General features: G+C 41.7%; 1 protein-coding gene across 3 annotated transcripts in view; it reads left to right on the plus strand.

Annotated features, from left to right (window-relative positions):
• The window catches only part of DLGAP2 (DLG associated protein 2), a 420,471-nt gene that overhangs the window by 47,066 nt on the left and 351,494 nt on the right, over positions 1 to 21,911 (plus strand). For all 3 annotated transcript variants that reach the window (XM_079969732.1, XM_079969731.1, XM_079969733.1), the window contains one exon: positions 12,507 to 12,561. In XM_079969732.1, coding sequence (XP_079825858.1) covers positions 12,507 to 12,561 — 55 coding nt within the window. The remainder of the gene's footprint in view (positions 1 to 12,506; positions 12,562 to 21,911) is intronic.

Consider the following 21,911-nt stretch of genomic DNA (forward strand, 5'->3'; position numbering starts at 1 on the left):
ATGAACTTTGGAGAGTGTAAAACCCACACAGAGGATGTTTGTTTTCAACCCACTTGTGAAGATTATCAGAGATCACAAAGAAAGGAATATATGATAACAAGAAGATGAAGAAAGTAATAAAGAGACTATCTGGACAGAACTGGATAGAACTGTCTAATTAAAGCAGCAATAGAAGTGATGCTTGGACCCCCGTTCGGAGCTTGAAGTATGGGTACCCCCAACAAAATTTAAAAATCTGGCTGTATAATTTGGAACTAATGTGATTTGGAAATAATGTGATTTGATTGGCCTGTTAATAAAAATTATGTTTTTAAAAAAGAAAGAAATGATTTGAGGCCAAATGCTCTCTTTTATTTCAGCTGGGAAAATGTAATTGGAAGATAAGTAGCAAGTTGAAATATTACTAGCCACATCTACCAGAATATTTAGAGACGGGTCAAGTGGATAGACCAGAGCATGATCAAAAAGAGAAGGAGGCAAGCATGCTACTAGTCGTGTTTTGAAGCCATCCCTGAACAAAGAATAGCTTAGGTTTTACTCCACTGCGTACCTGGGAACATGTGATATATGTATATATTCCACTTACAAATCCTGTTAAGTTGTGGGTGAACATATCAGACGCCACAGCGATTCTTCAAACAGCTCTTGTTTATTCACAGACCAGAATAGAACTGGGCTGAAGGGTTCAGCCAACCTGCTTATATAGAGCTCAACTACAAAGCAACAGTAACAACTTTCTGTAACTATCCAATCACTGAACGTCACTTTCAATTCCTTATTTGCATATGTGGACCTGAGTGAAAACTATCTATAGTATCCCCCTGCTGGCCCAGGGTGAGAACTTTGGTACATAACACCTCCCCCAAAGGAAATTATTTCTAAGTTTGTATCTACACATATGAATTAGCATATCACACAACCTTTTTACAAAACTGTGTCCTATTTTGTCCTCTCTTGTTGGTGAACGAAAGAGAGGACAAAATAGGACACTGTTTTGTATAAGGTTGCATAATGTGCTAATTCATATGTGTAGATACAAACTTAGAAATAATTACTATAATTTGAATAGAAATACAATATAGCTCACTATAGTGGGGGAAATGGTGACCAGGTGAGCTGTGAGCTTGCAAACTCAGCTGTTCAGATGCTTGCTGTTAATGGGAAACTGCAGAGCCCCTTTTCTCCCTTCTGGTGGCTCTTTATCTTTAACCTGGCTGCCTTTCAAATAGAGGGCTACCCTCTGAGAACATCTCAAATCAAGGTTTGCAAAATAGGACACATGGCCCCCCTACATATTTATAACTGTACAGTCTTTCTGCAGTCTTAAACACATAAGGAAGGTAGCATCACTGGAAAAAGCAGGACAACTCCTGAGTAAAGATGCATGGAATTGCACCGTTAGTCTCCAATTTGTAATCTTTTGCAGGTGCAGCAGACCTTTGAACTCAGATGCATTTATTCTCCCCATGGAATGATCCTGAGAGGGTGCATGCACACCACGTATGTTTGAATCATGTGGCGTTCCCCCAAAGATTCCTAGGAACTGTTGCTGGAAATTGTAGCTGTGCAAGGGGTAAACTGCAGTCCACAGTATTCTCTGGAGGAAGTCATGGGTTTTAAATGTACACAGTGTTCATGGAAGCCATGGTGGGCTGGAATGAGTCGAGTGGCACTTCACAGACTTCTATAGTTTCTAAACTCTACAGCATTCTAAACTCAGAATAGAACAAATCTGTGGTAGACAGGGATATTTGTCATGGCTCAACTTCGCTTGCTCATTCTTTAAAATATATGAAAAGGGAAAAAGGAGCGACTGAGGACTGACATGCCTCAGTAGCTTCTGTAAGTGACAGCAATACTGAGTCAAGCACACTTGGTTGTACTTTTAGATTTCTCAAGCATCGAAAGTTGCATTCTTCCCACATAAGCAAGGTTACCTACCTGTTTCCTGACCATAAAGCTAACTTTAGCCGCAAGCACATTAATAAAGATAGAACCAGATACTTTACTGACCTTGGGAAAACACCTGAGTAGTTTAAATATGCCAGACACCAAGGTATCTTAATTTAATTTTTCTGTTGAGGCTTATCTAAATTGTGTGCGAGTAAAACAAATGAGCTATAGCTGCGATTTCTCTCTCTTTGCAATTGTAGTAGCCTTGGTTTTTGTAACCCTATCCTTTCCCAAAGAGTGTTTTTAAAAATAATAAATAGGGAGGTATTTTTATATATACAACGGCTGCAGCTCGGACCTTTGTGGCAAAGGGGTGGAAGGAAGAAGAAGTCCCGACAATAACGGATTGGCATAACAAGCTACAAGAATTTGCTGAAATGGTGCAGTTGACAAATAGCCTGAGAGACAATTCAAAACAAAAATTTATGGAAAAGTGGGATAGATATAAGATAGATGTTCAAAAATACAGTAAAGGTTCGCTATCCATGCTAGCATTCGATTGACATTGGAGAGAGACTGAGTTGAGAAATAAGACCAAGGGTACATATTGATATAGGAATGTATTAGATAAAATGTAAAGAAATATACAATAATAAGAGTACATTCATTTGTAAAAAAAGGAATATACAACGGGATTGACAGGAAGTCCAAAGTGTTGGTACATATATGATCTTGGAATAGTTTTTTGCCCTTGTTTTTTTTCCTTTAGGTGTATAAACTTTGTATATAAACTTTGTATACATGCTGAAAATTATATTATAATAAGCCTTGTGATGTAATATGATAATGTTTACTGATGTAACATAAGAATGTTAATAAATGAATAAAACTCAAAAAAAAAAATTAATAAATATTGATAGTAACAAGAATATATGTGTTTTGTACATTGGATTGGGAAGTGCAGAAAACTGTAGCTCCCATACTCTTCAGCAGGAAATGATGGGGATTGGCTGCTACCTTCCTTCCTTTTTGAAATTTTGCCGGAGTTTTAGCTATATTTCCCTCCCACTTATGATTATGATTTCCAATCACTTATTCCCCTTCCCACATTCTACCCTTGGCAGGCCCCTGTTGTGTATATTACTTTAACTATCCCTTATATTCGCAGTTAATTAGCAGATAAGGTCAAAGGAAAAGAAAGCTGTCACTGGAGTGCTTTCTCCCTCGCCTCTCACCATCCTTATGCTGAGACATTTATTGGAAAGCAAACATCTAAGTGAAGAGGTTTGTTTCCAAGCCTGGGGCATTTATTTGTCTGCAACATTCAACAGCCAGTGACCTTATGCTTGCTATTTCAAATGTTTAATTATGCAGTTGTTGTGGGGCTGCAAACAGAGAAAGTGTTCCCCTTGCTACACCAGGGGTGAAAGGTTGCTTTGAGTGAATGGTTTATGGATTAATGCACACTTTATTGTAGTCCTCTCAATCATGGGCTGAACGTCTGGGTTGCTTTAGCTCATAATCAGCAATGATAGGCTTTAAACTTTCTCTCTCTCTCTGTGTGTGTCTATTTGTCTACCTACCTACCTACCTACCTACCTACCTACCTATGAAACCATTTTGTGTATCCATCATTTCTGCTACATCCTTTAAATTATTTGAATTCTAGCATGGGAGTTGCTTTTATGGTAGAATGAGACTTACCATGGCCAATCCCAGCACAGAGCATTCTTGTTGGGATGGAGACGAATGCTCAGAAACCCAGAGGAACACACACTTAAATCAATGGACTTAGGTCCTGGTCTGGAATGTGTCCCCTGAGGCCACCATTCTGCAGAACTGATGTACCAAAAATAAGCTGTAGAGCACCTTTCCTGTTGCTAAGTTACTGCAAGGGGCATGCTCCAAAGTAACCAGTCAAACTGCATCTATACCAGACAGGGCTTCTTGCACTTCATCATAGGACTTAACTTTCTATTTTACCCAGCTCCTCCTGTGTTATTCCACTTCTCCTGAGAGATGTTTGCATGCTGAGGGCATGGGGGGAAATAGGCTGACTCCTCCTAGATGAAGCATGGGAAAGCTTTACCTCTCTTCCCATAGCTACACCACAGCACACATAATATACTATGCCTGATATAGCAGTGCATTGAGAAGGTTTAATTCCAGTTACTGAATCCTAGATTGTATTGCATGCCTGATTCTGACTGGAAACCTTACACTGGAATACTGGAAGCCTCCTTCTGCTGAATCAGACCTTTGGTCCATCAAGCTAAGTGCTGTCGGCAGTGAATGATGCAACAATTTATAGGGGTTCAGGCAGGAATCCCTCCTAGCCCTACCTGCAGATGCCAGGGATTGAAGCTAGCACCTTCTGCATGCACCCTGTAGGTGGAGAAGAGGATAATCTCTTAAGGCTTCCACATGACATAAACTATAATCCATTAGGTAAAGGTAAAGGGACCATTAGGTCCAGTCGTGACCGACTCTGGGGTTGCGGCGCTCATCTCAATTTATTGGCCGAGGGAGCCGGCGTACAGCTTCCGGGACATGTAGCCAGCATGACTAAGCTGCTTCTGGCGAACCAGAGCAGCGCACGGAAACACCATTTACCTTCCCGCTGGAATGGTACCTATTTATCTACTTGCACTTTGACGTGCTTTTGAACTGCTAGGTTGGCAGGAGCAGGGACCGAGCAATGGGAGCTCACCCCATCGCGGGGATTCGAACTGCCGACCTTCTGATCGGCAAGTCCTAGGCTCTGTGGTTTAACCCACAGCGCCACCCGCGTCCCTATAATCCATTACATAAACATAAAACATAGCTGAAATTTCTCTCTTTCTAAAAAGACAAAACATCTTAACAATGCCATCTCTTGACTCTTTTCTGCTGCCACCTCTGCACTCCCATCAATCCTGTGTTTCTATATCAACCACTTTTCGTCCCGTCCCCCCATATCTCTCCTCCAATCTGCCACCTGCGTGTCTTGCATAAGCTGCTTCTGCAGTTCATTCAGCAATGCTCTTGATAAATATTAGCAAAAGCCATAGTTGCTTCTATCCATTAACTGAAATAGAAAGGAGGAAATAAAAAGGACATTAAATATCTGGTAGTACAAAATGAAACAAAAATGTGATAAATTGCCAGCTTTGTAGAGCAGAGTTTGGCAGATTTCCTATGAAAATTGTGGGGAGATGTTTGTGCTCAGGAACTGCAAGGTCTGACAGAAGTGAGGGTTAAAAAAAGAATCAAGATGTAGGATTTAATTGATTTCAGTGAACCTTCTCTAAGCATGGCTAAATCTGGTTCTAACCCATAATATATGCATTATAGGATATATCTAGAATATATGCTGAGATTAAGGTGAGTTGACCATACTAAGTACCAGCAATTGTATATTCACATGAAGGCATGAAGAACATTATACCATAGCTGTCAACTTACAGATTTGAAAATAAGGAACCAGCAGCCTCGAAAATAAGGGATTTCTTCCCCCCCCCACCATGTGCCCCCGCTCCAGACAGACCTTTTCCCCCTGCAAGGTGAGTGGGCGGTTGATGACGTATCCATCTGATTCCGAGCACAGGTATGTTCAACTTCTGAGCCCCTCCAAGCCAAAGGCAGAAAGCCCAGCCAGCAGCCAAATGAAGCTTCAAGTGGTGGTTCCCACAGCGCAGCAACCCGGCAAAGGGGGTGCAGCAAGGAAAACCACCGTCACCTCTTCGCTGGGAAGCGCTGAGCAGGCAACACGGCCAATTTCATCGGCACAAGGCATGCAAGCTCCACCACACAGTCGTTCTTAGACTCCTTATTGGGTGAGCAACGCAGCCAAGCAACACAGTTGGAGCCTCTCTCCTCCCTGGCCGGCAAGGAGGAAGGGAGAGAAGCTGCTTCCTTTGAAACCCGGGAAATTTACAGGATATCATTCCCCTCCCCCCCCCCAGGATGGCTTTGCCATTCAGTTGGGTGAAGTGACTTGCTTTCCAAACTTTTCATGTTGGCGACATACTTTTTAGACGTGCATCATTTCACCACACAGCAATTCAATTTTTACTAGCACACCGGAAGTTAAACTAACCCCTTTCCAGCCCTGGGAGGAGCATTCGCGCAACACACCTACACACTGCATTTGATACACTAACGTGTCACGACACACAGTTTGGAAAGCTCTGTTTTAGGTGGTAGTATGGGAGAGGACGGTGGAATAGATGAAGGCAGATATTGTCTAGCTGCCCCATTTCAAGTGTTGGTATGAGCTATGTGTCTGTGCCTCTTTTTAAGCTCCATACAACAAAATGTCTTCAACCAGCACTTCCCATCTCATGCTAACTTCTCCTTAGCACTATGCTTGTGTAACAGGGCCTGTATGGGCACCCATTTAAAACATATTGGGATATCACTGCATATTAGGTTTGGGCAACCTGCGCCCCTAGAACCTCATGTGGCTTTCATCCTAATTTCAAAAGCCCTCTATAAGCTATCAGTTCAAGTCTCTGGCAAGAGGGAGTTGCTCTTTTCTTTGACAGTCCTCTCTCTCTCCTCCTTAATCAGCAAAGTAAATAAGTAAGGGGGATTGGTGAAAACTTGACGCCCTGACTTGCATAACCACTTTCCACTAGGACAAAGCCTTCACTGGATGCAGCCCTTTGTCTTTTAATTTATGTTTCTATTTCAGGTGTTTATCATTAACAGCACTGAGCATTTTTGAATTGGGTAGGAACACTGCAATTATGCAAGATGTTGGCAAGAATAGGAAGGCTATTGATAGCTAGTGCTATAATTAAGCACTAACCTCTGAGATCCCAACTTGTTTGCAAAATGACAGCTGCGGTTTCTATTTGTCGTTTCCATAGTCACCTTTTAAATGGAAAAATGGCAACCGTAAAGAGTCTTCTGTCACTGAAGTGCATCAATACGTTTCTAGAATAGGCAGACAAGAAATGGTGGTGTGGTGGGGATATTGATGTGATTTAAAAATAAAGCATGTCACCATTATGTAATGTAATGATTCATAGTGACAGATAACTTCTGTGCTAGTCTGATGGCAGCTGTCAACTTGACTCCACTGACTAGCTGAACCAAATTGGTGGCCCCTTTTATTAAACTTCAAGTCTGCTAAACACTTAATTTGCTAAACATTTTAAGTTACGGCACTGTACATTTTAGCAGCTGGCTTTCCCAGCAAGTAGAGCAAGGCAGTTTAGTTCTGAACATGCACATTTATTACAGGACATCTGATGAAATGAATTCAAAACTTGTTCTCTGAACATGCGCCATCTACTAAAAATGGCTCATCAGTGCTAAAAATATTGCGATGAATAAAGAAGACTCTTAAAGTAATATGCCAAAAACTCAATGTTCCTTTCTTTTTCCTCACTGCACAATAGTAACTGGCTAGGCTGCAGTGATAGCATGGAATGCTTGTGATAATTGTAACTGATGCAAAGAGAAGCTCAGTGATAAGAGCATTGATAAACTTCTGTGAGAGAAATGAAAAGACAGTGTGGCTGTCACAAAATGCTTAGATACAAGGAAGGCTGTTTGATAAGAAGGCGGCAAGAAAGACAGGCAGGTACGTGAGGATATGGGGAAGCTGGAATGGGACTTGGGAAATGGCCCTACTGATGGAGAAGCTCAAAGACAAGTGTCCAGATAAAATAGTGGGCAAAGAGTTGTGTTGGATAATAAGTTTGGTTAGTAAATGGTCTGGTACATTCTGGATTAGGTCTCTTTATACTGCCTGGAATGGGTAACTTGGACCAAAGGGATTCCTCACTGTGGCTAATTTCACAGAGTTTTGGAAACACTGATTTTCCCTTTGAAAGCTGGCATCTTGGGCCTTATATAGCTGTATAGCTCTTTCAGAACTAGTACAACCACAAAGGCAAAAAAGGCAAGTGGAAGATTTTTATGCCACTCACAGCTTTGGTATAAATTTGCTTAAAAGCCTACCTTGTGGTCAATCTACTTTAGTGCAAGTTAAATGCCAACAATTATCCTTAATCTATTCAGAGTTCCAACATATAAAATAATAATAATAAAATATTAAATATTAAAAAACTTCCCTATACAGGGAAACAGAAGGAGGGGAATCAAATCCTGACGAACCCCACATTATAATAATTTATTATTTATACCCCGCCCATCTGGCTGGGTTTTCCCAACCACTCTGGGCGGCTTCCAACAAAACACTAAAATACAATAACCTATTAAACATTAAAAGTTTCCCTTAACAGGGCTGCCTTCAGATGTCTTCTAAAAGTTTGGTAGTTATTTTTCTCTTTGACATCTGGTGGGAGGGCGTTCCACAGGGCAGGTGCCACTACCGAGAAGGCCCTCTGCCTGGTTCCCTGTAACATTGAATGTTCCATGGGGCTGAACAGCACTGCTTAAGCATCACCCTCTGGAAATGACAATCTGAGTAGGACCAGAACCACCACAAAGCAGTGTCACCCACCCCTATCTCAGACAACCTTTCCAGAAGTATAACATGGTTGATTGTATCAAAAGCCACTGAGAAGTCAAGGAGAATTAACAGGGACACATTTCTCCTGTCTCCCAATGGAGGTCATCATACAGGTTGACCAAAGCGGTTTCTGTGCCCAAACTGGGCCTAAACCTTGAATGAAATGGACCTAGAAAACCAGTTTCCTCCATGAGTGCCTGGACCACCCACTCAGGAACCTTGCAGGAACCACCCCCTTTCATAAGGAGGTTTTCATCACCAGCTGTCCCCACCCTCCTAGTTTTTAACAGCCAAGAGGGACTAGGATCCAGAACACAAGTGGCCACTCTAACTGATCCGAAAACCTTGTCCACGTCTTTGAGCTCTACTAACTGAAACTCATCCAACATAACAGGACTAGACAGTGCTCTGGTCACCTCTCAAGATTCATCTGCTCTAACAGTGGAGTAAAAATCCTGTCAGATGCAAGCGGGAGCTTGCAAATCCGTGGGGTTCTGTAAAACGTGCCAAAAGAATGGAGGTGGTTTTTTTTTTTGGCACTGACAAAAGTGAAAAATGAAGCTAAATAGACCATATTCATTGGTTCACCTCCTACTCAATATATTAGATTTGGGCACTATTTTTATCCAGCTAGATATTTAATCTCTTGTCAGAATTGCTAGAGATCTTGGCTGAGATGTCTTTATTGCACTGCTTTTCCTACTCCCCTGCCCAGTCTCATTACACAGCAGTAGAAGGGGAATGCAGCTTTCGAAATTGCCTTGTACGTTGGCAGATGAGATGTCCTTCAATTGCTCTGTTTCATCCAGAATGTCTGCATGTCTGGAGACCTTGTCCTGGGGGAAAACCACACTCCTCCAGTTTTCAGGTGCTTTGAAATGTCCCATTTAGAAGAGCTGGAGCCTGGGAGGGGCAACCCAAGCACTATTTGTGGACCCAATCCTGTTTAGAGGCCCCATGTTGCTGATGTTCTTAAATGCAAAACAGATACATTTTACTACTCTCTTGGAAAAACCTATACTTTTTTAATTTAAAAATACTTGTTGATTCACTACTAAATAAAGGATACCTCATTTTCAGCAAGAAATCCCTTGGCCATTCAAAGCAGAGAGGCTTTGAGCTTATTGCATTTGCAGGTATTTAAAGTCCACCTGCATGTGACACGTGTGAACTTCCTGATCAAGATATGTTGCAACAGGACAGGAATCATAGCTGGTATTTTCCCTTCCCACCACCCCTTAGTCCTCCCCTGCTTTGCGACAGCTGGGGAAGCTCTGATCCTTTAGAAACGGGTTCTGTATCTGTCATAACGGAACTAGTAGCGCTCATCATATCGAGGGCTGAAGCAACATATTATTCGCTGAGTGACACATTACACATTTCCTGTCTTGGTTAATTGTGGGAATCATCCTGTGATAGGAGAACTGTGTCATAAAAATGCAACCGTAATTTGCAAAGGTGTGCGTCACGCCGTTACTCATGAACAGTGAACATATATTTTGGTATTTCTGAGTTTGATGTTGTATCTTTGGCGTCTGATTGACTCTCAGAGTTTGTTGAATCATCAAGAAAAAATTTCCTGCTACATTTTTTGTTTTGTTTTGTTATCAGAGGAAATACTTTTAAATTCAGAAATCACCTAGCTGAGAAATTATGCCTGCTTGAAACTCCAATGAAATGAAATATTTCTGAAATGTGTTAGCTAAGTTGAATATAAATAAACTAAGTTGATTATAAATCAACACCATTCATTTTCATTTTAAGTAAGTGATTCTCTACTCATGAGTAGAGGGATCAGGTATTTGAAATGCTACTGGCCAGCCTTTGCCAACCTGGTGCTGATGTAAACTCTAGACCAAAACATTTAAAGAACACAAGGTAGATGAAGGCTACCCAAGTCTTGTGTCATTGCTTTTCTTGGAAATACAGAAATATATGAAAAATTCAAAACCGAAACATTATATCCAAGTGCCCTGTTTGTTAAACGTTTGAGTTTTGACATAAGATCATAGGGAATGTAGTCTCTGAAGAAAACAAACTGAACAATGGATTTGAAAGTCCCTCGCCTATACTTCATTGTGACCATTGCATTAAAGCTAAACATGAGATCCATTGGGAAATGTCAGGTTGCTGCTTCAAGTGGCAGATGTTGGACAGCAATTGCAGACTCCCAGCTCCCCTTGCCCTGCCCATTCCCATCCTCCCGAGCAGGTACCCCATTGGTGGCTTTTGCCAGCTGCTTGTGGCCTGGGCTGGTCACTCATTTGCCTGTTTACTTTCCCTCAGCACATCACAAAGAGTGGTTGGGGGAGAAACCCCATACCAAAAGCAGGCAGGAAGTCAAGAACACCAGCAGGCATTGTGCAAATATTGCTCTGCTGAAGAAACACCTAGTGGTGCTGCTGCTGCTGAAACACTGCAGCATTTATTTGAACAGATAGTGAGCAAGCACTAGGCAGAGTGATGAGTGGATGATGGTTGTGAGGTGTTAGCCATGCCACACAGCCTGCTCTGTACCCTTTGTGTGAGGCTACTTCCCTCAAATGCCACAGTTGAAGTAAAATTTGATGGCCAGTCTGTTCAGTTTCTTGTACGTGGATTGAGGTGTGTTTACCTCTCAACCTTCACCTCAGGAAGCGACAGTGTCTTGGCCCAACTCTGCCTCTAACTCCATTGTCACTTCTTAATTTGGAGGACTGAATGGGTTATCATTGCTTTGTCTAGGACTGATAGGAATGACTGCAAGGTTTAATGTTGCTCCTCAAAAAAATATCCCAGTGTTTTTTCACAGTAGTTTTCTAAGTGGACTCTAAGCTCTTGCTGAGTTGATAATTATCTAATTGTTGTTTTCTGCTAGCTAACATGTGAGTGTTGTAATCTTAGATCAGGTGACAAAAGATATTTGGTTGCAAATCTCCATTTGGAAGGGAGTTGCCTTTGAGTTTTTGTCTCCGAAACTTCATGGAGGGAGTGAGGATATAAATGAAGCTCTCCTGAAGGGAGAGTAAACAGCCTAAGGCCAATGGAGCCTGGGAAGCAGGCTGTGGGGAGAGACAGACCTCTGATTCTAGGTCTGTTTGAATTATTTCGTATTTTCTAAAATGCTGAGCCTGTGCTGCACAGCACAAGATATTGTGTGGGGATTTTTGGATGTGTCTTCAATGCTTATGTTCTGTTTTTGAAGAGTTCTGCAAGTAAAAGTTTAAACAGTATTTTTATGGGTCTGGACATTGATTTATTCCAAAAGGAGTCAGTTGTTATGTATCCAGTTGCTTCAAACTGCACAATATTAATATCTGCAGTGTGTTTTGCCTGTTAACAAGTAAGGCTTCTACAAGGTTAGTTAGGGCAGCCAGTGACCTAATTCCTATCAGCTCCAGGCAGCATAGGGATAATAAGTAAAGGTAAAGGGACCCCAGCCAGTGTGGTGTAGTGGTTAAGAGCGGTGGACTCGTAATCTGGTGAACCGGGTTCGCTTCCCCACTCCTCCACATGCAGCTGCTGAGTAACCTTGGGCTAGTCACCTTTCTCTGAAGTCTCTCAGCCCCATTTACCTCACAGAGTATTTGTTGTGGGGGAGGAAGGGAAAGGAGAATGTTTGCCGCTTTGAGTCTCCTTCGGGTAGTGATAAAGCGGGATATCAAATCCAAACTCTTCTGACCATTAGGTCCAGTCGTGGCCGACTCTGGGGTTGCGGTGCTCATCTCGCTTTATTGGCCGAGAGAGCCGGCGTACAGCTTCCGGGACATGTAGCCAGCATGACTAAGCTGCTTCTGGCGAACCAGAGCAGCGCACGGAAACACCATTTACCTTCCCGCTGGAATGGTACCTATTTATCTACTTGCACTTTGACGTGCTTTCAAACTGCTAGGTTGGCAGGAGCAGGGACCGAGCAACGGGAGCTCACCCCGTCGCAGGGATTCGAACCGCCAACCTTCTGATCGGCAAGTCCTAGGCTCTGTGGCTTAACCCACAGCGCCAGAGAACTGAATAAAGATAAGTACCCAGTGAAACAAGAAGTAATAATGATGTGACATGTTTGATATTATGCACAAAAAAGGGGTGCCAGCCATTTAATTTAATTACACTTTCCTTTTGCTCTCAAACACTAACATAAATTATTTTTGTTTTGTTCTTCCTATAACAGGTTTTGCCTGGCATTCTGCAGAAGCATTGCTGTATTTTACCAGACAGGAACACAGGTAACCACTGAGTTTTTCCTATTGTTTTCTGTTAATATATCCCTTTGTTTTGGGGGAAAGAAGTTATGAAAATTGTATAAAAGCCAGAGGATTCCCCTGGTGCTCCTCATGAGGGACTTCAAAATAAATGAAGTAGTGAGAAATGGGTTACTTAATATAAACTGATCCTTGAATTTAAATTACCTGTTCTCTGTGGAAAAGCATGCTTGCAAAATATGCCATTCGGGGCCATTACATTTCTAGGAAATTGCTTTTAGCTTCTGCTACTTGAAGTTGCACATATGCATTCCTGAACTATTTGTTTGTTTGTTTGTTAATTTCATAAAATATATTCCTAGTTATTAGTTTCAGAATATCTACAAAATTAACATAGATAGGCAGTGTAGATCATGTGGCTTTATATTCTCATTAGCCTTAATCTCCATTTCTCGATGAGGAGTTGAAGATGAAAAGGAGGTATTTCCTATTGCTGTGTGGAAAGGAGTCACTTGAATCGGCAGGATTTTGAAAGTTTAGCTTTCAGAATATTAAATGACTGAAGTTGTACATTAATAATAATGTATCCCCCCCCCCCAAGTCTGGTATGTATTGATAGCCTATCAAGGCATGTGGCTGAATTTACTTTGAATCTTGACTTAATATGTAGATCTAAGTAGGGTTATGTAATGTGTTTACTGCTGCTTGTTCACTGAAAAGAAGTGATCTTACCACTCCTGCGTTTGAGGAAGGAATGTTAAACTTGGGGGAATTAGAGTTTGAAGATGGAGTGCACTTATATCCAAGATATGAAAAAGAGGAAAACTCTGTAATGGAGGTCCCACTTTCACTGCCCGGCGTTTCCAGGTATAGGAAGAAATGCTCCATAACATACTGCTATGCTTAAGTCTAAGATCATAACCAGTACGTTGAACTAAGCCCAGAAGCCAACAGATACCCATTGCACCTATATATCCTAGTTTCAACCAAGAATAAATGAGCTGGTACTTGTCTGCATTGATTAGCTGACAGTTGCTTATGAGTACATGTTATACAATGACAGATAATTAACTCAGCATGTTATTTCTACTTGATAATTTATAAGCAGACTAATATTATTTGTCAGTATGTGTATTTACTGTTTTCTTACACAATCAGGAAGCTGTGGAATGCAGTGAGTTCTTAAATTGCCCCAATGCCTACTGTGTTATCTGTTACATAACTTGAAGGTTAATTGACCTGTTTCCCCCCCCCCCTTTCCTTTCGTCTGCTCTTACCTATAAATTAAGCATCCAGCACCACTTTTGTAAATAAAAAGGTTATTGGCCATGTTCTGGGAGAGAAAATCCTTAGATATTTATTGCTTTTTTAATAAAACTGCTGACTAGGAAGCATTGCTCATGTGTTCATTCTACTGTGTGGTGGGCAGCAAATAATGGTGATGGGGCCGCAGAAGGTTGTGGATACAGCTCATCAAGTGGAAAAAGGATTGGATCTGAAAATTCTATTGGCTAAATTTGTACAGAGTTGAGATTAACCGAAGCATCACATTTGTCAAGTCTTGGAAAAATGCACCTGATCCCATAGACTTTGTTGTTGTTGTTTAGTCATTTAGTCGTGTCCGACTCTTCATGACCCCATGGACCAGACCACACCAGGCACTTGTTCAAACTCATGTTAGCTTCGAGAACACTGTCCAACCATCTCATCCTCTGTCGTTGCCTTCTCCTTGTGCCCTCAATCTTTCGGCAATTCGGCTCCAGGGACCACGCATTCGCTCCATAAGACGCACAGACATTTCCCCTTACTTTTTAGGAAGAAAAAAGTGTGTCTTATGGAGCGAAAAATACGGTACATACCTTTAAGTGACTGAAATGAAACTAATAGATCTTCATCAGAATTCCATTGGATTCTGAGCTCCTCACTTTCATATACAATTATGGGTGGAATTTTCACACCATATATGTGGCATGTTGCCTCCCCTGCCACCTTAATCAATGGCTCTCAAAATGCAGTGGTGGGTGATTTATTAATTCTGCTGAATAGTAAACTTTAATCGGTTAATATTCTAGTAAATGCTGCCACAACCGAGCAGACACTTAGGATATCGCCTTAGATTTTTAAGATAATGGGGGAGGGGGGAAGGAGACAAAGAAAGCATCCGGCAAACATTAAAGAGAGAAAGAGCTGCCAGTTCCCACAGCTATTCCTGGGGGTAGGGTGTGTGAAAAAGGGCAGCGTTGAGCAGCTTTCTGGATGTGTCACCAAAAGTGAAACTGAATAGGGATGTTCTATGCTACCAGTTATAGGAAAAACTTAAAGAGTGAACCTCAGCCTGAATGTGAAGTGGGCTTTTCACAAAGGTCCAAGCTGGACTTGAATGTCATTACATAACAAAAGATGCAGATGGGGTCATTCCACCTCTACCCCACTGCATTTCATATTGCAGTTGCACATCCTTGTACATATCAGCCCGGTGGGTATGTTTCTAGGCAGTTTGTCCATAGCAGAGAGTGGAGAGTGGGCATGGATGTCGTCATATGGCTTCCATTTTCAAATTGGATGGAAGCTGGTTAAGGAGAAATGCGTCAAATCACAGTATTTCTCAATAAACCATAGGATAAATGTGGACAAACCAGTGGTAGGAATACCCTGAGTGCAGAGTAAACAGGAGTGGGTACACAGCCTTAGTAGGTTGTTTTTTTGACCTTGCTGAAGGGGACAAGCTTGCACCTCTTCAGAAAATGCAAAACTAATGCTTGGTCTACTCGAAGCAGGACGTGCTTTTTGAGTGGCATCTAGTCACTCTCAAGGGACGATTAATGATTCAAGTCCATAGATGTGGTAGGGGTGGCCAACTCCCAAGAGACTGCGATCTTCTCACAGAGTTAAAAACTGGCAGTGATCTACCCCCTTTTGGGGGCTTCAGGTCAAAGTTGTTGAGCATTTTGTAGGAAGGAAAGCCCTGTTTTTTGGAGTTCAGGTCACAGTTGCTGAGCTTTCTTTAAGGGAGGAGGGAAGTCCCGGTTTTGGGGGGGGGGTGCAGGGCAAAAACGTTGAGCTTCTTTTAGGGGAGCCAAAGTTGTTCAGCTTCTTTGGGAGGAGCCACTGATCTTCCAGTGATCTACCACGGACGTCTAGTGATCTACCGGTAGATCACGATCTACCTGTTGGGCGTGCCTGAGATATGGCAATAGGTGAATAGGTGCTGGGGATCACTTGGGCAACTACAACCTCCTGCTTCTGATTTGCTTGGGCCTGCATGGGATTGCTCTATGGGGGCATTCCCTCGCTTACTACAATCGCTTTCACCTCACAGAGCAAAGCCAAATTCCTGGGGCATGTACAAAGGTCCAGCTGAAGCAAGCTGCTTAATTAACAATGATACACACCTCTGTCTGAAGCTGCCTGAAAAGGAAACACATCTTAGAAAACGGTGGTGATTTAATTGTGCTTCTGGACTATTTCTATGTGCAGGGGGTGAGTTTTGTGCATCCAAATACATATTTTCTAGCATTCTGAGATGGTAGTGTCTCAGGATGCCTTTTCTCCTTTAACTAGCTCTTTGGAGGGATACGGTTTAGTTATAGGGGTGGGGGTGGGGAGTGGGAATCCCAATCTAATAAATATAATTCCCTACTAATAAATAAAAAGTTTTAAGAAAGGTTTAGGGGCAGCACCAGTATTTATATTCCAGCCATTTATTTTAGCAGTACAGCTCTCTTGCAATGCCGATTTTGTAGTCTTCAGCTGCTGCTTGCTCAGACCTTACAGAATGTTACCATGAAGATGCATAGCCATTCATGGCTTTCAGCCCTGTTTCTATGGAAATGGGACCAGGAGGTTTTTTGCTGACAGAAGTGATGGCAAGTAGTATCTTAATCTCCATCTAATCCACAGCTGACTAATTTACCCGGTGTTAGATTTCTTATCTAGTCTTCTCTCCTCCTGAAAATTATAACAACATTTTCATCTTCATCACCCGTGACCTTACAAACTCTCACAGGATCTTCCTCCCAGGGTAAAAGGAAGAGGCAGAGGTAGGGAGAGAGGAAGAATGTGGGTGAATGGTTTTACATGCAAAGATTGGTTAAGAATGAGGATGCAAAAGGTAAGCTGGGGCAAAGGGCTTTGAAGGAGGTGTTTTGCAGAAGGAAAATCGTATCTTGAGTCACAGGACTGAAACAGCTCATAAAATGTACACCCTGCAAACAACTTCTGGCAGCAATGTTACATATATCCCATTGGCACTATCATCTTATATACTAAACGTGAACTCAAGTCTCCTTATGTAGCCAAAACCAGTCCCGCCTACACACAAGGGGAAGATAGCAGCAGGCTTGGGGGAACCCTGAGATTTGCGGAAGTACAAAACATCTCAAGAGATAGAGAAAGACCAAAACATCCCACCAAAAACTGAGCGCTCTCCATGGCCACAGAAAACCAACTGTTTACTTTCGTTTTTGTGTGTGAAGTGTATGGAACTGATTATCCTGCAAGAAGGCATGACTGCCTGGCTGAAACTCTGAATTCCCCATTGCAGCATTTTGTTGCAGCTCCCATTTGCTCCTTCTGTTATTATTATTTATTATTATCTTTATATCTCGCCATTCATCTGAAGATCACAGGGCAGTTTGTGACATGCCCGACCTGATCCTATTTTAGGCCAAGGAAGTCTGAGTGACCTTGGGCGCCACTTACTGCACCATCTGTTACTCTTTGCTCAGAATAATTGGAGCCAACCATTGTTTAGATATTGTGCAGAAAGGTTCTAGATAACCTGTACATATTGCCCCCCAAATCTTACAATTCCTTGACCCAATACTGACTGTCATTAGTTTAACCACAGAGAAGGTTTAAGGTGAAGCAACTCATTAGTTCCTGGCTTTGTTAGGGGTAAATAGGAGAGTTTTTGGACAGCTGGTTAAGAAAGACATATGCCACAATATCACTTTGCTGTATGCTTTGCCTTGTTTCCGTTGTACAAAGAGTCCACTTCAGGACATCTTATCTAGTATTCAAAGTCTTCCACGTTACTGACCCTGCTTGTCTTGGTCATCTTTCGGGACCATGACCTCCCAGAATATCCATGCTTCGTTGGATCTCTGAAAATGTTTGACATTGATCTGTTACCATATGGGGATGACTTTTCAACATAGGCCTTGCAACCTCGAGCAACTGATGCCCAACTGTGGAATTTGCTCAAGCAAGAAGTACATGTGTCACATATATCGGTTAAGCGCCTTATCTTGGGATTTCAATGTAAGAAAAGAGTTTTTGGCACTGTTTCCCCGCAGTAATCTCTTATTGAATCGCCAAGCCCTTTCAATCGTATTAGCCACTGTCAATCTTGTAGGAAGTTATGGTAGGATTTTTATTTTTGTATGTGCTTGTTTCACATTTCCCAGAAGGAAAGGATATTAAAAGAGATGTGATATTATGACTTACTTGGAGAAATCTGTTTAGATATAACTTTTGGCAGACCTCCAGGTAGTTGTAAGGGGAAGCACAAAATGCTCCTTAAAGTCTTCTCCACCTACTGTTTTGTGTGCATGTCTACCTGGATTAGGCACGAAAATGTCAGATGTGTGAATTGTATGTCTCTTTCATTTATTGGCTTCATTGCTAGTTTTTGAAACCAACCCACTATTTTCTCAGGCTATTTCTTGGGGCAGGGCTCTTAGATTATGATGAAAACTTTGAGCTATACACCCTAATATAAAGAGGAACAGACCTGGTTGTTTACAAAAACACTTCCCAGTCCTTGGTGTTCTTTCAATTTCTTCAAAACAAGCTATCAGTGATATTAACCAAAATGTATAAAACAAATTGCCATGCATCCTGAAGGCTGCTCTTCTTTGTTACTTGAAGCCTGAGGTGAGACCAATAGACTTAGAATGGATTGCAACTCTCCTAGCAACTATGAGAATCTGCATTGCTAAATACTGGAAGACTGTAGCAACTTCTCAACTAAAACACTGGTTGGAGAAGACATGACAAGTTCATTAAAATGACACATTTAGGACGAGAACTTAGATACCAACAAGAGGATCAGTCCATAGTGTGATGGGATGATGAGCTGCTTGTGCGTAAAAGCTTAGTCCCTCAGAGTTTGCTCAGCTTAGCAAGACTCTGTCTTTAGCGGAGCCCTTAAGCGTGGCTCCCTCAATCGCTGGCAGAATCCGACAGTGGGCGTTTACGGAATCTACTCTAGCATAAAAGCTCCTTGACGGAAACACGTCGTCTGGATTCTCGGCGCGACAGTTTCCGTCGAGGAGTGGGTGTACCTATGGGAGGACCTGAGACTTCTCCGCTGTTATCGCTGGAAGACTCCCTGAGCCATTGCTTCATTTCTCTCTCTCTCCCCCTGCTGGTGCCTTCCTCCGCTGCTGAGTCTCTCCTGACTTCTGAGAGACCCTCCACCTCCTGCCTTTCCGATGGCAGTTCCCTGAAACATAGAATTCTGGATTTTCTTCATTAGTTATTGGAACAATATTTAGCCCTACAATCAATTCACTTTTAAGCTTTCCTGCTCTCTCTCTTTCTTTTCTTTTCTTGCTGTCCCATTTATCCGTGTCATCTGCTTATGTTACTACTGTATCTTATTAGATTGTCACTCTACCCCTCCAGAACCACCATGATGAGATGGAAGCCTTTTTTAAGCTTTAAGCTTTTTATTTTATTTTAAGAAAACAGGAGGAAGGATATGTAAGTCCCTGCCCCAGTGACATGCATTCAGGGTTAATTACAGCAGAGTTTAGGTAAAGGTAAATGGACCCCTGACCATTAGGTCCAGTCGTGGCCGACTCTGGGGTTGTGGCGCTCATCTTGCTTTACTGGCCGAGGGAGCCGGCGTACAGCTTCCGGGTCATGTGGCCAACATGACTAAGCTGCTTCTGGTGAACCAGAGCAGTGCACGGAAACGCCGTTTACCTTCCTATTTATCTACTTGCACTTTGACGTGCTTTCGAACTGCTAGGTTGGCAGGAGCAGGGACCAAGCAATGGGAGCTCACCCCGTGGTGGGCATTCGAACTGCCAACCTTCTGATTGGCAAGTCCTAGGTTCTGTGGTTTAACACACAGTGCCACCCGCAGAGTTTAGGATGTTCTAAAAGCTCCGCATGAGAACAGGAAGGGCAAATTCAGTGTTCTTCCATGCCACATCATTTTACTCCTATTTTGGCTTTTGATGCTAAATGCCCCCAAAATGGATCATTTTACTGTGCAGATTATGCTTTCCTCACAACCATTTCTGCTTGTAGCAGATGTAGATTTCCAGCTGTGACAACTCATAACAAGGACCAACATCTGTAGTGATGGCATATACCCAGGATAATTCCTGCACTTGCTTATGATACAAGCAGAAGTCAGCATGGGCTAATTATAGTGACACCCTTAGCTGAAATGGTCATATTTGCCTGTTCTCAGAACTGGGATGATAGGAAGCTCTGTGTCATCTTATTTTCTTTTGAACCTCAAGGTTAATGAAGGCAATTTTGTCTTAACTTGCATTAGATCACTTTGGAAAGACCGAGAATGCCCTAAAACAGATTAATCTGTAGCTCTGCGCCTCTGAAGTATTACTGGTGGGGTTTTTATGTGTGTGTGTGTGTTTTTTTAAAAGAAAACTAATATACACTGTCAGCAACACAAGTTGCATCAATTAAAGTTTTATAGCCTGTGTTGATGCTGATTAACTACGAAGTGAAATGAAGATGGGAAATGGCAGGAATGATTGATGTTTTATTTAAAAGGCACAGTTTGTTTATTTAGCGGTTCAATTTAATTCGCAAATAGGTGCTAAGGCAGTATATAAATCATACTGAAGCATCTACTTTGTATGGATGGGCTTTTTGACAGCCAGTTGTGAGGAACATAGCGTCGAAGTGCTTAGCTTAAAACACAATGTGCCAAGTTCAGTAATAATAGACTTTGGGTGTGTGAAAGTGAGAAAGTGCTAGCTGCAAAACCAGGCCCAGTATGACATCTCTGATGTCCTTGAGAGAGGGTTTACTTCTCCCCTTACCCTAACACCCCAGGAGATTACCGATAAACCTGACGCAATGTTCAAATTCACACTATAACACAGTATAAATAAGTAGGAATACTAGAACAAAAAAGGGAAGGAAAATGAAAAAGAGAACGAGAATAAGAAAGAGAAATAAAATACCAACAACAATCATAATGAGCCTAATAAAATTCAGAATTATATAGTTATATATATAGCCCTTTATCACCATTTTATCTCAATCTTCAATTCACATACAGAGAATTGAGTCCTTCCAGCTCCCACCTGGAATGGATTCCCCTTCCTCAGCCTCACATGCTAAGGAAAACCACTCTAGCCTGCCTCTCACAAATGTCCCTCCCTCTTCTGTCCATCACCTTTCTGTTCGTATCTTCATTTATCCCAAATATAAGTCTTCAGATATTAAAAATATACATATAGATAATATTTATAGAGAACTATCAAGAATTAAGTTCATGAAAAAGGCAATATGTGTATGTTTAGAGGGGTGTACATTGTTCATTTTCACAGCCTGGCAATACATTCAGTGGCAAATGCATCTTTTGAAAACCCTTTTCTTGGTAGAATAACTCCATAGTGGTAGACACTTAAATGGTGGAATACTTAAATGGCGGTAGAATACGAATCCTAAGTTGGTGGAAGAAGAAGAAAAGCTATACGGGAGAAAACATTGAAACCCCAATCTCCTCCAGAAATACTGAATTAAAATAAATCAAAACCAGGTAGCCATGATAGACAATTACTGCAAAATTCACAGTACTGTAAAATAATACCAACAGATATATACACAATGCTGTTGATTAGCTTACCAATCACTCAGAATTATTCTTTAGGCTCAATTCCAAGCAAACTACATATGGTAGAAAGAGCTGCTAATAGCTAAAGCCTAGGAAACAAAAGAGTTGGAATAATGGTCACATCTGAATGGGATAGTGATAAATTACTCTCCTTGACATGTGAGCTGTTTAAAATGTATTATGGTGAAAATGAGATGGGGTTCCCTGCCTGTGTTTGAGAATTATTCAGGTTATTACAAAAAATATAAAAGGATCAGGGGCAGACTAGTTTGAAGTTTAATATGACTAAAGTATACAGACTCGTACTAGGTATTTATATAAGTCAAGTTCAAAAACTCAAGGTGTTTTACATTATCTCAGTGATTTTTTTACAACAGTAGTTTAGGGCAGTATAATCTTTTTCATTTAGGATGCGGGGGTTTAAGGCTGAATGATGGGACATTGCCTAAACTGTCATGCTACAGCAATGGTGGATACTAAAGTAAAACCCCATAGAGTTGCTGATATTTTATCTGGTAAGAAGTTCCAAACTAGGTTCCAGGTGAGA

The sequence above is a fragment of the Podarcis cretensis genome (genome assembly GCF_951804945.1).
Source record: "Podarcis cretensis genome assembly, chromosome: 3".
Lineage (NCBI taxonomy): Eukaryota > Metazoa > Chordata > Lepidosauria > Squamata > Lacertidae > Podarcis > Podarcis cretensis.